This window comes from Taudactylus pleione, unplaced genomic scaffold, assembly GCF_031769625.1.
Source record: "Taudactylus pleione unplaced genomic scaffold, aTauple2 ptg000040l, whole genome shotgun sequence".
In the NCBI taxonomy this organism is placed as follows: domain Eukaryota; kingdom Metazoa; phylum Chordata; class Amphibia; order Anura; family Myobatrachidae; genus Taudactylus; species Taudactylus pleione.
In genome coordinates, this window is record NW_028284442.1 from 3,935,761 (window position 1) to 3,951,245 (window position 15,485).

General features: G+C 37.2%; 1 protein-coding gene across 1 annotated transcript in view; it reads left to right on the forward strand.

Annotated features, from left to right (window-relative positions):
• The first annotated feature begins 219 nt into the window (after window positions 1–219).
• LOC148538322 (dynein axonemal heavy chain 3-like) overlaps window positions 220–15,485 on the forward strand; it is a 1,025,530-nt gene continuing 1,010,264 nt past the window's right edge. Inside the window, exons 1-7 of the mRNA XM_088455384.1 lie at window positions 220–447; window positions 1,128–1,323; window positions 3,028–3,222; window positions 3,562–3,750; window positions 10,690–10,920; window positions 13,343–13,441; window positions 13,967–14,106. Of these exons, the coding sequence (XP_088311510.1) occupies window positions 356–447; window positions 1,128–1,323; window positions 3,028–3,222; window positions 3,562–3,750; window positions 10,690–10,920; window positions 13,343–13,441; window positions 13,967–14,106 (1,142 nt within the window). The 5' untranslated portion in view covers window positions 220–355. The remainder of the gene's footprint in view (window positions 448–1,127; window positions 1,324–3,027; window positions 3,223–3,561; window positions 3,751–10,689; window positions 10,921–13,342; window positions 13,442–13,966; window positions 14,107–15,485) is intronic.

The window sequence follows — 15,485 nt, forward strand, 5'->3', positions numbered from 1 at the left end:
ATTCTTTCCCGTTACCTTTTTGTTTTATTACGGATTTGTGCTCCGATTGTGTTTTTGCAGTATCCGCCATACTTAAGATAGCACATTGACAATAGTAGCTGAAAACATTCTGTATCACTAAGCTGGTGTAAAGGTGGGGGATGTTGATGCTTTACTGTCATGATACATTGTGCTATCTCTAATAGGGCCATTAGTGGGACTTTTACTGGGTGTTAAACATTAAGCATGCAGGCAGACCATTAATGAGACTGCTCACCTCTTTCCTCTGTGCTGGTATATTCAATGCAAATACAGGTGCATTTCTTTCAATTCTTAGGAAAAACTGTCAGTAGCTGCAGAAAACCTGCTTTTCCTAATGGACTATGCATCCTTATCAAAGGAGGACATTATTCTAAACGGAAACACATTTTCTTGGCCTGAGAGAATCATTCCCATCATTAGCAGCAGGTAATGAATACTAGACAAACTGATTTTTTTTCATATACTTAGTGTCACAGGGAACGTAATAAGTGCTGCTTATGCTGAATATAAATAAGAAATGGTTTGATGATGTCACCACAGCCAGCTTACACAGAAGATTAGTCTGCTAGAAAATGTCACTGTTGTTTTAGCCTAAATCCAGTAATGTTTAATATAATTGAGATTTAGCCTATTGTAATATGTTAGCTGGGTGATGAAAAGAGTAGGAGGATTAGAGGCAAGTTAAGCCAGTGTCACAGCTGATGTACAATATTTTTCAAACAGGATTTTCCTGCTGGAATTGTTGAAATGACCTCTATAATTTCAGTGGAATTAATTATTTTAGTGAAATTGTAATTCATGGATAGAGATGGGGCATTAGCAATGCACAGAGAACGTACTGCCCACGTTTTTTTTTTCTATTTTGCATTTGAAATGGGAATAATACATATCCTGCAGGGGTTGGGAGCTATAGCAGTTTTAGTGAAAATTAAATTTGATTGACCTTTATTAGGGTGATTAACCTCTTTGAAATTAAAAGCCGTTTCTAAATTATTCTGTGCAATTTAAATGTGAGCTCAAAAAAAGTAGCATAGCAGTGGAGTATATAAAAAGATTCCATTTCTTCTCCCCTCCTTCTCTTATGTGCCTTGCAATCACTTTGTCAGTGAGACACGATTGCAGAGGGAGCAGGATGGGGCTCTGGCAAAGCTTGCTCAATGGCAAAAGGATTTCACAAAGCGCTTGGCTGATGTGGTCATTGAGGTGAAAGACTTTCAGAAGAAAGAGCGGATGAGTGAAGCCAGTGCCTACGTACAGAAACTCAGCACCATCAGCAGCAAAATACAGGAGTTTAGGGAGGAGGTATGTCGTGTTTAAGAATGCTACTATGCTGTATTACTACTATACAATGCTGTATTACTACTATACCATATAACTGAAATATAATGATCAAATGATCATGGAGCACGTTCTGTCTGTGCCTGGTTTCACAATACTAATGTATGCTGACACCCATTTATAATCCAAGTACATTATTATTTTTAATTTACAGTACATAACACTATGTTGCATTTTTCTTTGTTGAAATGATTACTTCTTTTATACTGTTTCATCAGTACATAGTGCAAACATGAAAACATTGTATGATTATTTTACTAGACTAACATATTTTCACAATATAAGACATAGTTTATTGGATTTCCATTGGTACATATATAGTACTTTGTGACATGATAAATACTTATATTATAGATTTTTCAATATCATTAAGCAGTGCGGTGCAATTATGTTGAAATCATTTGTCAGCTGTGTCCATGCTTTGTGTTTAGAGATGTCTACTCTGGCTGTGTCCAGGTAGCTGCCTTGTGCTTCAAACCATTACAAAGGCAGTTAAAGAGAACAAGACATGCACTGTGTTTGGCATTGCAGCATGAGGGACAGTCCCAGAAATCATAATACAGTATGTTGTATTAAATAAATAAAATATAGTTAGTCTGCAAACATTTTAATATTAACTGCAAGATTATTTATTTTTCCCTATTTAAGGAACAGTCCAAATTTTTTTACACTTAAAATCCCTTCCCCGTATTCTTCAGTACATCCTTCTTTTGGCTTTGTTAAACAAATCTGTATGGATAAGTTCCTCCATTAAATCACAAGTTGGTTCCAAAATGCATCAAATAATTTTTCTTTATGCTATGCGTTGGTGATTTGTGGCAGTTTTGGATAATTGTGTATACTAAGTTGTACCAGATGTTAATAGGTTTCCAAAATTTTGCATAGGTACATGAATGTGACACGTGATCTAGACAGTGTCAAGCAACTACTTTTCTTTGTTACTGCGTCACTGCTGGCACTGGTTGTATGCTGTTGTTTTACAGTACACATGTACAGTACAGTATTTGACACATTTGAATAGACATACTGTACTGCACAGTACGCATTGGCCAGGTGCTGTCTCCTATATTCACACAAATATGATTATGCACCAATATTCAACTGCAATATGTAAATAGCAACTTATGAGGCACCAAAGGATGCTTTATTTATTTGCAATAAACTTACAGTAGTCTAATTGCAACATAGCACAGTTAGACTGTCTTTAGTATAGTACATGTTTAAGAGTGAATCCTCACATTCTAAACCGATACAATGTTAGCTGGCTTCCACCTCTATTATAATATTTTGAGGTCTAATGGCTACAGGCTTTTGTAATGCATAGACTATTAAGACATGGTGTTCTGTATAACTGTTGTAACTAATTAGAACACTAGGATACAAATCTATGCTAATGTTTACCTATGCCATTGGCTGAAATGCCACCTCCTAATATTACTTTTGTATCTAATTGACATAGGCCAAAGCAAACATTATTGTCTGTAACTTCTACAGTCCTTCAGCAAGAAGACTATACTGTAGCTTTGCATCTATACCTCTTATGTTGTATAAGTAAAAATAAGTCTGTGTTCTCAAAGAGAGCACTATGTTACCCATATCATTGTTAGAATGATTGGGTGTTTGGACTGTAAATTAATATCATATTTAATAAATCAATGTTTTTTTCAGAGGGTTCTAATTAACAAGGAGGAAGAACTTCTAGAAATTGAACAAATAAGCACATTTGATCAAATATCAGAGATCTGTAAATTAATGGAGCCGTATGAGAGACTATGGACTACTGCTGTGAACTTTAATACTTACTATGACAAATGGATGAATGGTCCGTTTCTACAGGTCAATGCTGAAGAAGTGGCGGAGGAGGTAAGTTACTGATTTTATTTTAGATATAGTATTGGTGGTGTTGGTTATCAAAACTGTTAAAATGATTTTTATGCACCACACGGGATACGTGATTAGGTTTTGTGATAGATTTAAGTTTGGATTACAGTAGAAAGGAACACCTATTGCAATAGCGATGTGAATGAGGCCTAGACATTCCCCAAAGAAAGACTGCTATTTTTTTTGCTGTAAAATCAATTTAAATTAAAATTTTATTGGTCTAATATGACATGAATTACCCTGAGCTTGGCAATATGATAGATGAGTTCTATACCACTGTAAAAAATCAATAACTGCTTTCTGAAAAATGTTTGTCATCAGGTACAGAATTTATGGAAGACTAGTTACAAACTGACAAAAGCATTTTATCACCCGAAGTTACATGGACCTCTTAAAGTAGCTACTGCCATAAAGACCAAGCTGGAGAAGTTTAAGATCAACATGCCCCTTGTAACAGCTTTGTGTACACCAGGGATCAAGGCAAGACATTGGCACCTAATGAGTACAAAGGTGAGAGCACAATGTGTCAATATATTACTGTGACAATTATGTATTGTGCTATTTATTTCTATTGTAAGCGGCAGAATATCACTGCAGACATTTTTGTGTGTCCTGCACGCGGACTCCTCTCTAGTGTCATCCTTCTAAAACAATTACATTGACATTTGAATGTGTTATAAACATGGTCTAAACTCAGCACTGCATATTTGAGAACTGATCTGAATTCAGGTGTATACCGCATGCTTTAGAATGGCAGGAGTAATATGTATATGTCATGGCTAACTATAATATGGTTTAGGCAATTCCACACTGAGATTGGCCTGGCAGTACAGCTCCTGTCGTCTATATGTAAATCATTTCTAATTACTAGTAAAAACATTTCTGGAAAAATATCAAGCATGTTTCTTACTAATATAGAGCAATTAAATACTCAGCTTCAATTTGTCAATTTTGTTCACACACATTATTCACACATACATTCCTTCTTTCCTCTTCTTGTTGAATAAAATAGGCTTTCTTTTACAAATACTACCAAAGATTGTAGCTTCCCCCCCAAATTATAGACTTTTTGCATAAATGGGCCTAATTACCTGAATTCAGTTTTGATTAGCAATGTTAATTGATGCAGCTGTGGATGCTATCTGTTTACCTAAATTACCATGTGCAAACAGCAATATGTCTGAAAGTGAATATGCTAAACTGAAAATACTAATTAGCGATGGCAGATTGTTATTCAAGTCCCATCTTTAAGCTTTTTAATGAAAGCTCAGATGTCTATGTTTTATGATATTCAGACATAATTTATATATTACATATGATTCTAAATGTAATTCTTAGAACAGATGGGTTATCAACTGGGGCTTTTCTGCACTGCTTGCAATGTCACTTTGGATATTTCCCTACGTTTATATGTATACATTTAAAAAAATAATAGTAATATAAGGTAGTTCATTTATACTTTAGTGTAACATGCTGTGTGTTGCAAGCACTATGCGCATACTGCTTCTGAAATAAACCAATTTAGAACCTTAAAAAAAAAAAGGCTGATATTCACATTTTGTAGCACTTTAACCCTCGCTGAGCAAAGAGGGTATCTCAAACTCAATACCAATGAGACCAATGAGAATTTGGTTTTACAGTTCTAGAGAAAGATGTAGCTACGTGACTCTGAGTGAGCAAACCAATCCCTTTTCAGTTGCTTCTACCATTATTGTTGTTCACGAGACACTTAAACATCACCATACTTTATCACTCCAACTGCCAATGGAGCCACCTGTGCTATGTACTCTTCTAGACACCTTTAGCCCTTACCTCTTTATACCTCTCCTCCCTATTAGGGGGGTCCACAGATAGGCCTCCACTGCTCCTGTGCCCAGTAGCATACACTCCCACATCTACACATATTGCTACAGCACAAGTAGGTGGGGCTATGAGAGTAAAATGTTCTATCTTGAAGTTTGAGGAAAAGCACTATTTATGTGATGTCATACAGTAAAATACAATTTGTTCATACCCAAAGTAGAATAGATGTGAAGTGTATGAACTACAGGGTCTCAATGAAAACACAAAATTGGCATCTGTGTCCTCAAAACATTTTAAAACATTTATTTTTAATATATTATGTTATAAACATATGCAGCATATGGCCTTCTTGGACTTACAGGATGGAGCATTGTTTGTAACAATAACAAGTTAAAACTAGTAGTTGCAAGAAATATTATTGCAGATAGATGGCAATGGACTAGAGATGTGAGGTAGCGCATACATTGTGATATAACTGTGTTGTGAAGTTGGTAACTTTCTGCTTTTCAATAAATGAGATGGTAATATCATCTAAAACTGGACTTTTCATTATAATTGTACATTTTCTGTTCAAATAATATATTTCAATTAACTGTGTTTGCAATGGCCATTCTTTTCATACAGTATGCTTGTGTTTATCAACTTTTTATGACTTCTTCATCTTTACTGATGGCTTTGCCATATTGCCAAAGATAATCCATGATGAAAAGTATAGGTAGATGTCACAGTTATTTTAGAGAAAGATTAGTTATTTAACTTCATTGTTACTAAGTATGTGTGAATAATTACACATATATTGCTAGGCCATAGATATGGACAATGACTGTACTTACATGAGCAAATTTCAAGGCGGAAAAAGCAGTAGCAGAAATTTCACACTCTATTTATATAGTTATATTTCTCAGAAGTTATATATGTACATAATATAAAATGTGTAATTACATGAGATTATGACATATATATTTATATTCCTTTATGGTCATTTATTAATTTTGCCGTTTGCTGTAGTAGAACTGGGAACACCTAAGGACACATTACACAAAATGTGCAAAATGTTACGCCAAAGTCACAATGAGGTTAATATTCTGTGAGATAGTTTTTAATATACTGCTCATTTCTAATTAAACTTCATTGATTGGTAACTAAACACTGTACATGTATAGTCATTACATTTGACCCCAGATGCACATGCAATACATTGATGCATTGCAGTAGATTAATTATCCGTTATGAAACACAATCATTGTGGGTTATTAGCTTACTGGCTTTGTACAATTTTCTTAATTTAGTCCAGATCCTAATTTTAAACAATTAAATGACCCCGAAATAGGACATTGCACCAGATACTGTACATCCATGAGTTGCCCAATGGATAATCAATGGTATACTCATGTTCTAAATGATTCACCTTAAATCTAAAACCTTTTCTGCTAACTTTAGTTCTAGGTACAGTACAACTTTGGAGTATTGCATCTGAGTTTGAGCTCTGCTTTGCAAGGGTAGAGTAGAAAGTCATAGTCTGCCACTGCATTATATAAGCTACTTGCATGATGGCTTGATTCACTATAAATGTCAGTTAAATTTACCAGCAGTTTCCTGGTTTTATCACAACATAATTCTCAATAAAATATATGGGCCAAGATTTATCAACGAGTGATCACTCATTAATAATCTTAAACGGTGCTCCAACCAATGAGCTCCTAACTAATTTTTAAAACACATGACAGTTAGGAACTAATTGGTTGGAGCACTGTTTAAGATTAATAAAAAGTGATAACAATATCAATCAATGATAAATCTGAGCCATAGGGTTCTCTTCATGTACTTACTGAAAATGCTACTGCGCATTATATCAATGCGATATATAGTAATGTTTTGTAGCCATTTAGACAAACTTACCTGTCCAGTGATGTCCTCAGATAAATGGCCCCTCCACAATCCCAGCAAGCAGTGCAAAGACTGACATATCAGGAGACTGATAAGTCTTCTTCCCACGGCGCATGCACTCGCAGTGTCTTGTGCTCACATAACAGGGCGAACACTGGACACAAGGGGTGGAGAAACAGAGAAGGAGCAGGAGCAGTGACTTCTCTGCTCCTCACCACACAGCAAGGTAAGCTGCAGTTCATATTGCCATCTCAAAATGGTGAAATGAAATTGAGAAGTGAAATGGAAACAAGAAGTTTTCATTCTTCTATGAATCGCTCTCCCCATACTACTGTATGGGGAGAGCGATTCTAACACAAATCAAGAGGTCAGCTGGAGAATTCTTAGACTTTTCCACTGAAAAGAACACAGACTTATTTTTACTTATACAACATAAGAGGTATAGATGCAAAGCTACAGTATAGTCTTCTTGCTGAAGGACTGTAGAAGTTACAGACATAATGTTTGCTTTGGCCTATGTCAATTAGATACAAAAGTAATATTAGGAGGTGGCATTTCAGCCAATGGCATAGGTACATTCTCTGAATACATAGAAGCAGTGAAAACCCTGTTTCTTGAAGTGTTTCTTGAAACAGGACATTTCACTGCTCCATGAATAGACCCCATACTCCCTGAGTTTTTCACCTTTGGTTGAACTTATTAGTTACATTCATCTGGGTTGTATGTGGTGTGACTTTCTATTGATGTCTACTGATCTGAGTACACACAATCTAGAACCTGTTTTTTATATTAGGTTCCTTCATAATAGGTGGGCATGACAAGGCTGGGGCAACTGTCATCTGGTTATCAGCTATATGTATATATGAAGCCCCCACTACTGGTTACTTCAGCATGTTTTTCACACTTTCACCTCATATCCCATTATGTTAGGGGTTGAAATGTTTATAGATGGATCCTTATTACCAGTGTACCACAGCTTCTCACATGTATATTTCAGGTTTAGGCTACGGGGAGAGGGGGGGTTAGGTACTACCAGGAGCATTGATGTTAGGCACCCCCTCAAGAGGGTTACGTTTAGGGTGCAGGAAGGGGGGTTCTGGTAAAACACAACCAGGGGGAAGTTAGGGTTAGGCATTAGGGGGGAGGTTAGGGGGGATGTAATTATGAATCCGGTGGCCATGATGCTGCCAGTCAAAATCCCGATGGTGGAAGCCCAACAAGGGACTTAAGATAGGTGTCAAAATACTGACCCCTATCTTATTCCCAATGCCGGAATACAGGAGGACACCAGCCCGAACGGGGTAAGTCCATGGCACCCTTACTGTTAGCTGCGGAGGGGAGGGTTATGTTTAGACAGCATAGCAGGGTTAGGTTTTTGGGGGTTAGGGTGAGATACCCCTAGGGGGGAGGATTAGGGTTAGGCACTAAGGGGGTGGGTTAGGCATGAAGTGGGGAGACTTTGATTTAGGCACTATCAGGGAGGCTTAGGGTATGGGGCGGGGAGGGTTAGGGTTAGGCTAAAAAAAGGGAGGTATAGGGGGAGAAGGGGGGAGCGTAAGTATAGTTACCTGACCCCTGTCGGGATACCAGCCATTGGGATGCCTCTGTCGGTATTGTGACATGAGGCATCCTGACAACAGGAGGCATTACATACCGATTCCGGTTAGGGTTAGGCACCACTAAGGGAGGGTTAGGGGGAAGAGGGGTAGGGTTAATATACGTACGACGCCCTGTCTGGATTTTCAGCTTTCGGCATTACACAGTCGGTATATGAACCGGCGGCTACTCAGCCACCGGTATTTCATATTCAACCCCTTCTTTTTACCTTTAAAAAAACATATTGCACAAAAGTATTTTAAACAAATAAGATGCAAACCAATGCAGTCACTTGATCTTTGTCCATATACTTGAGAAGAAGATTAGTTTATCTCAGCCATTGCTTTGATGTAATATACATTTCAGTTCATCCTAGATGACAGAATGACTGAATTATTTATCACCATTGGAATGTCTAACACTGGTTATACATCATTGTTAGAGAATCTCCATATTAAAATCAGCTCCCCACTCCCTTCTGCCTTTGTGAAATGATGTCCACCACAGGTGAAAATGACATCACAAGACCAGCAAGAAAAGAGAGCTATACATTTGTCAAACTAAAAGCACCTGGACATTCTATTTTATCTTTCTGTAATTGGCTTCTGCAGTTCATAAATGTTCCTACAACTCAAGTATATGGGCCTGTTTTTCAAAGGCTAGATTAACTAGTTTCATTTAAGTGTTCCTGGTTGCATCATTTCACATATAAGACTGGAATAAATGTTGTTGAATCTTTCAGCTGCAAGTGAGCTTCTCATTTCTTGTGGTTTAGCGCAGTGCTCTTCTACTTACACAAGATTGGGAAATTTCATTCACAAATATAAAAGTTGCATTTATACTCCTTACAGTATATAGGGATGTAAGTGATTACATTTACACATGCCTTTAAATACCCATTTACTCAAAAAGGCAAATTATTAATCTGTCAAAAAAGATCAGTAATGATTGCAGACCTGCTAATTTAAGGACAAATAAACATAAAAAACAATTCACATTATATTTAAAAGCTTCCAATAATATTCACAAATCTATATGTGCATGATATAGTTCTGTTGTCAAATTGTCACAAGGAAAGATGTATCAAGCCTATCAGCTTCAATATATCATTTATCTAGCACAGTCTTTGAAATGGCAGTTAGCAGCTGATTGGCTGCTTTGGACAACTGTTCCACTTTATCTCTACAGAGGAAAATGATCTTCCTCTATTGTCTCACCTTTGTCTATACTGTCTTCAGAAATGACAAATTCCTAGTAATGTTAAACATATAAGGGCTGATGCAGAGTTGAATGCAAATTGGCCATAGTTGCTCCTGCATTGCAAGCACATAAGTAAAGACCTACATTTGCCCTATGCAGAGTTGCATGTGTGCAGCCAGACTGCCCTTATCCATATGCTTGGTTTGATATCCACCATCATCAACGCTCTAGTAGCAGCTCATCACTAGGTGCAATAGATATACGTCTGAAAAACAGGCTTTTCTTACACTTCCACTCAGCTCTGCATAGACACAATTCATGCTCTATGTGATCATTACCTATGTGCTAACTAATACAGCCCAGTTATGCCCTTTCAGTCGCAAGTGAAGATGCGGCTGAATTAAGAAAAATTCAGCATCTTCCATACTTGCAGTGTCAGTGGGGCATGAAGGATGCCCCGGGGAAGACAGTGGTAGAGGCACATGCTTAACGGGTCTGGCCAGCCACTACAGAGGCTTGACCAACCATAGAGGACATAGCCTGCAGACAACATGGATTCTGCAGTGCATGCTCTGTTCATCCATGTTCCTGCTCTACCAGGTAACTGACCCTGTAATAGAGTAACTATAAATAATTCAAGCACACTGTCTGAAACTTGACATTAGAAGAGAAGGTGGATCCTCAGATCTACCTCCTCTTCCCCTGTAACCCTGTGATTTCCACTATACCCCTGTGGAGCAGTACGACCCTGTGTACTTGTGCACATTCAGCTCCTGTGCATGTGCAGTGTGAAAAGATGTAAATGGACTTGCATTCAGCATCAGCCCCATTCTGTCTTTGTAATTGTTATGGTATTTCTGTTATATAAGCATGCACGTAGTTTAGATTTAAGATTCGATTAGTTTGGCTCTGTGGGTGGTTGTGCTGTATCATGTATACTGAATGGTGTATTTTTATCCCTAGGTTGGATTTAATATTACCCCCCATGAAGGCACCTCACTACTGGAAGTTCTGCAACTGGGCCTTGAAAAGTACCTTGACGATTTAAATCAGATCAGCTCACAAGCTAGCAAAGAATATGCTCTAGAGAAAGCCCTTAACAAAATGAGAGCAGATTGGGAGGATGTCTGCTTCATGTTCTCATCCTACAAGGATGGAGATTGTCATGTGTTAGCAGCTGTTGATGAAATTCAGGTGAAATACTTATAAAAATAGGTTGTTACGTACTGTTGGTAATGCAAGCATTTATGGCTTTATAGCTGCACATATTGTATGTCAGGAATATAACTACATTTAAAATGTACCCATATTTTAAACACACTCTATCTAATATGATGCTACATTTTGTGTATGTTTTATGTTATTTCATCATTTTTGATACCTTAAGCTGATTTGGGGCATCCTTTATTCACTCTGGTTTCCTCAAGCGTGCTCTGAAGTGGACCGTTCAAAGAAATACGTTGCTAGTGATTAGGAATACTTTATAGAATTATGACAAATGTTCTAATCCATTTTCCCTCCGTGCCTCAAGCACACTTTAGAAAACTATACCCACAGGCTCTCTGTGAGCGAGATATCCGCATAGTCATAATTCAATGTGCCATATCTGTAGCTAGCAGGAAAGCAACTGAACGATATCTGGAAATAAAATGTCTGCATTGAGACTTTCCTATAGATTATTTTGTTTTGTAAGAAATATCAATTTACAAGTGGTGTTATTGACCATTGCACAATGTCACATAACAAGATATATGAGGTATTACAGCACGTACTGCAATGCAAATGTGAAGGAAATGCAATATCCCAGTTTGATTTATTTATTTACCCGAATGTTCTTTATTTTCATTACACAAAGCAGTCACTTGCAATAACTTCCTAAGCTCCTGACGTTCAAATATTTGAACACATACCACTACTAATGTGCCTGTGCCCTTATAACATATGTACACACAAATATGTATACAATTATATACATATGTGTATATAAACAAAATATATAAAACTGTTGGACACTAATGATATGTACACATCATAGTGCCCATAATTAAACTTCCCAGAGCTGTCTGTAGCTGTATCTAACAATCAGCATGTCACCCAATTTTGTAGAGAGACTGCTTAAGACCTGGGAAGCAGGATTCTGCGTGCTCCATTTTCATGCTGATTTCACTTTGTACAGCGCCATATTCCCCCTATTGGTCACTTTTTACACTTATTTTTTGTCCCCACAAGTTCTGTTGTGCTTCATCTGCAACTTTGTACATAGTGTAGTTAAAACTAATTCCTCTGCGGTTAAGGTCACAGCCCAGCATCTCTGGTACAGATTGACTGGTGTTTTGCTGTGTCTTCTCTTTTTTTAAAAGCCACTACGCTACATTCACTCATACTTGTGGAGTGCCGTACTTCCTGTAATAAACATATGTATGTATGTATGTATGTATATATATATATATATATATATATATAATATATATATATATATATATATATATATATTTTATATATATATATATATATATATATATATTAATTAGAGATGTGCAGTTCGGTTCTAATCTAATCTAAATCCACCCGAATTTCATGAATCCGGGTAAATCCGAGTCGCAGTTCTAATCTTCTGAGGAGATCTGTGTAAATCCGGGTCGCGGTTCTGATCTTTTTGCGGTTCAGAATTCGGATTTTAAATCTGAATTTCAGGTTTTGGATTGCATAAATTACATGATTTTAGCTGTTTTTAAAACTTTTAATCTATTTTTTATGAGTTAAGCGATGCTGAAGTGTACAGTAGTGTATTAAAATTAAAATGTAACCAATTGCAACGTTATTATACACACACATATATATATATATATATATAATCACAGTTGGTGATGATATTGTAATTGTATTACACTATGCTTCTGCATCTTTTTTCCCCATAGTACACTGTATGCCACAGTAAGAGCTACTGTATATTTTGAGTACAGCACGTCCATCACCACATTTTGCACACAGACAAGGGAGTAAGAAGTATATTAAGTTATTGATATTGTATATTTTGTTTTGTACCTCATGTGATTACAAAATTAAATTTAGAAGTATAAGAGCATCAGCATCTACTATAATATAGATGAACACAATATAGACACATTTTTGTTCACTTTTTGGGGCTTTTTTCCTTTTATTTCAGTGCTGAAGTCATACTTAAATGCTACACTGGTGGGGGCTTTTCTCTCTCTCTCTCTCTCTCTCTCTCTCTCTCTCTCTCTCTCTCTCTCTCTCTCTCTTGCCAATACAGCAGGGAAAGAGGATGCTGTTGGCTACAAGTATTTTCACTACAGATGTTTTAAAGCTCATTTAAAATGATTAAACCTGACATCTTTAAAACATACAGTGCTAAGGTGCAAATATATAGTATGATGCTGCATTTTTTCTCTTAACCTTTCCAAATTACATTTCAGTGTCAGGGGAATTTCTTTGCAACCACAGGTAATAAGTTTCAATTGGGTTTAGCCGACTGGCTTCAAGTTCTGCCCTCCAGAAGCACCTTATTATCGAGTCTCTTCATCTTTGTCTTGCACTATGTTCAATACTGTAATCTAGGTATCTAAACTTTTATGTCCACTTCTTCTCCCTAAAGGTTTTGCTGGAAGATCACAGTGTGAAAACCACAGCCATGAAAGCCTCTCCATTTATTACACCATTTGAAAGAGAAATATTAGCATGGGAGTCTAATCTGGTATGTTGCCTTTTGAGAAACTCTTATTGAATTTAATTAGCTTTTTGATTTCATCTCCAGCCCACATCTCAGATTTCACCGCCCAATAAGATTAACGCTTCAGTGACTTTCATTACTTAAAACTTTTCAAATTTGACTTTGCCATCAACATTCTGAAGAATATTAAGAAGGGGGAAGAAGTATAACTTTCCTTGTAAAACTTTCTTTATGTCACTGTAGTTTTTATGTGAGCCTAAATGCAATAGACACAGTCACCCAGTAAGAGAGTGAATCATCCAAGTGAGACACACAAAGAGGCAGCTGTGCTGGTTCATTCTTCACTGTGCTTCACCAAGTAGAACAGAAACAGGAGTTGAGAAGGCATTTCTTAACCCTCTTGAATATCTGATTGCAGAGAACATGTGAGAAAGTAGCGTTTTGCTCCTATAATCATACGTAGACTTGTTTAAGACATCTGACCCCGGTCTGACTAGCTATTCCAAGAATAGCTTTGGTGTTAATGTGTTTTCTTTTTGGCTTACACAGGGGCACTTACAAGAAATTCTGGAATCCTGGCTTAGAGTTCAGATGGCATGGCTATATCTTGAACCAATATTTGGGTCAGAAGATATACGCAATCAAATACCAGTGGAAGGAAAAAAATTTGAAATTGTTGATGCAACCTGGTAAGTTGACTGTTGATATACAATGATGAGTACTAATGTATATGGCCAGTACAGTGTGTTGACATATTTGTAGCAAAACTGAGAGAACATTTAATAAGTACAATTTAACATCTATCAATAATAATCTGTAAAAATGAAGCCTATAAATTGCCAAAACAAACCAAATATAACTGGTAAGATCATGTTTTGTACCACAGATGTGCAATAAACTGTAATGACCAAGCAGACATTTGCTTTCATTTTCTATCTTGCACTAAATATGAATATATTATGTTTCTAGTGGGACATTGCACATTAGCACTTTTCCCCTAATGCACAAAAACTGTTGGACCCAGTGGCGTCACTGGGGTTGGTCGCACATGGTGAGCCCAATAGAATCCCTGTGAGTACTGTAGTTGCGCACACCTGAAAGAGGAGAGTGGCCTTACTGTGAAGGGGCATGGCCTCGACGAATGCCCCCAGTTTCATCACTCTAGGGGCTTGCCCAGCACTCCAGGAGATGACAGGCTGCCCCAGAGACTTTTTCCACACTGCTGGCTCCTCCTCAGTGAACTAGAGCCAGGCACTGCACAATAACATCACAGTACACCACCCTAGTGCTGTCATTGGTTGGACCCAAAGGATGCAATGAAGGATGATTTTATGTTATCATTGAGGATTGTTCCCATTCATAACAGGATAGAACACAATCAACAGTTTCACAATCAACAGTTTTAATAATAAATAAACCCCCTATTGTGAAAGTGTGTAATCCTGCTTGCAATGAATGTTACATGATGTCATGTTGACATATACTATTAGAGCAGTGTTCCCAAGCTTATCTCTTAAACCCTACCATACAGCAAATAGAAAGTATGGTAGTCGCTCACATCGGCTTAATGATATTGCTCAGGTGCTTGTAAAGGGCGGGGTTTATACTGAACCACAGAAAAAAGAAGAAGATTCCCTCCAGCACACTGCAGCAATATTTGCAAAAATACTTGAATCCTACATGATTATAGGAATTCAGAGGTATTGGTTGCATACAGTCAAGATTTTAAATATACCTGTGTTTTAGCATGAATAACCTAAAACCCTGGACTGCTATGGGACTTTTAGGACCGGATTTGTGGCACACTGATGTACAGGGTATTTACAGTATATGCTTAATAAATGAACACAATCAATAACAGTCGTACAGAATACTATTCCTGAACAGGTACACTTTGGACCTAATTCGGAATTGCCCGCAACTTAGAGCAATTACAGGAGAGTTATTTGTATCTCAGTCGTACAGTACCTCCATTTGAAACTGAGTGGGTGTAATTGGGCAGCAGCGGGGCATTCGCATATAGGATTAGCTGTCTATGGACATGTCTTGGGTGTGTTGATGGAATTGC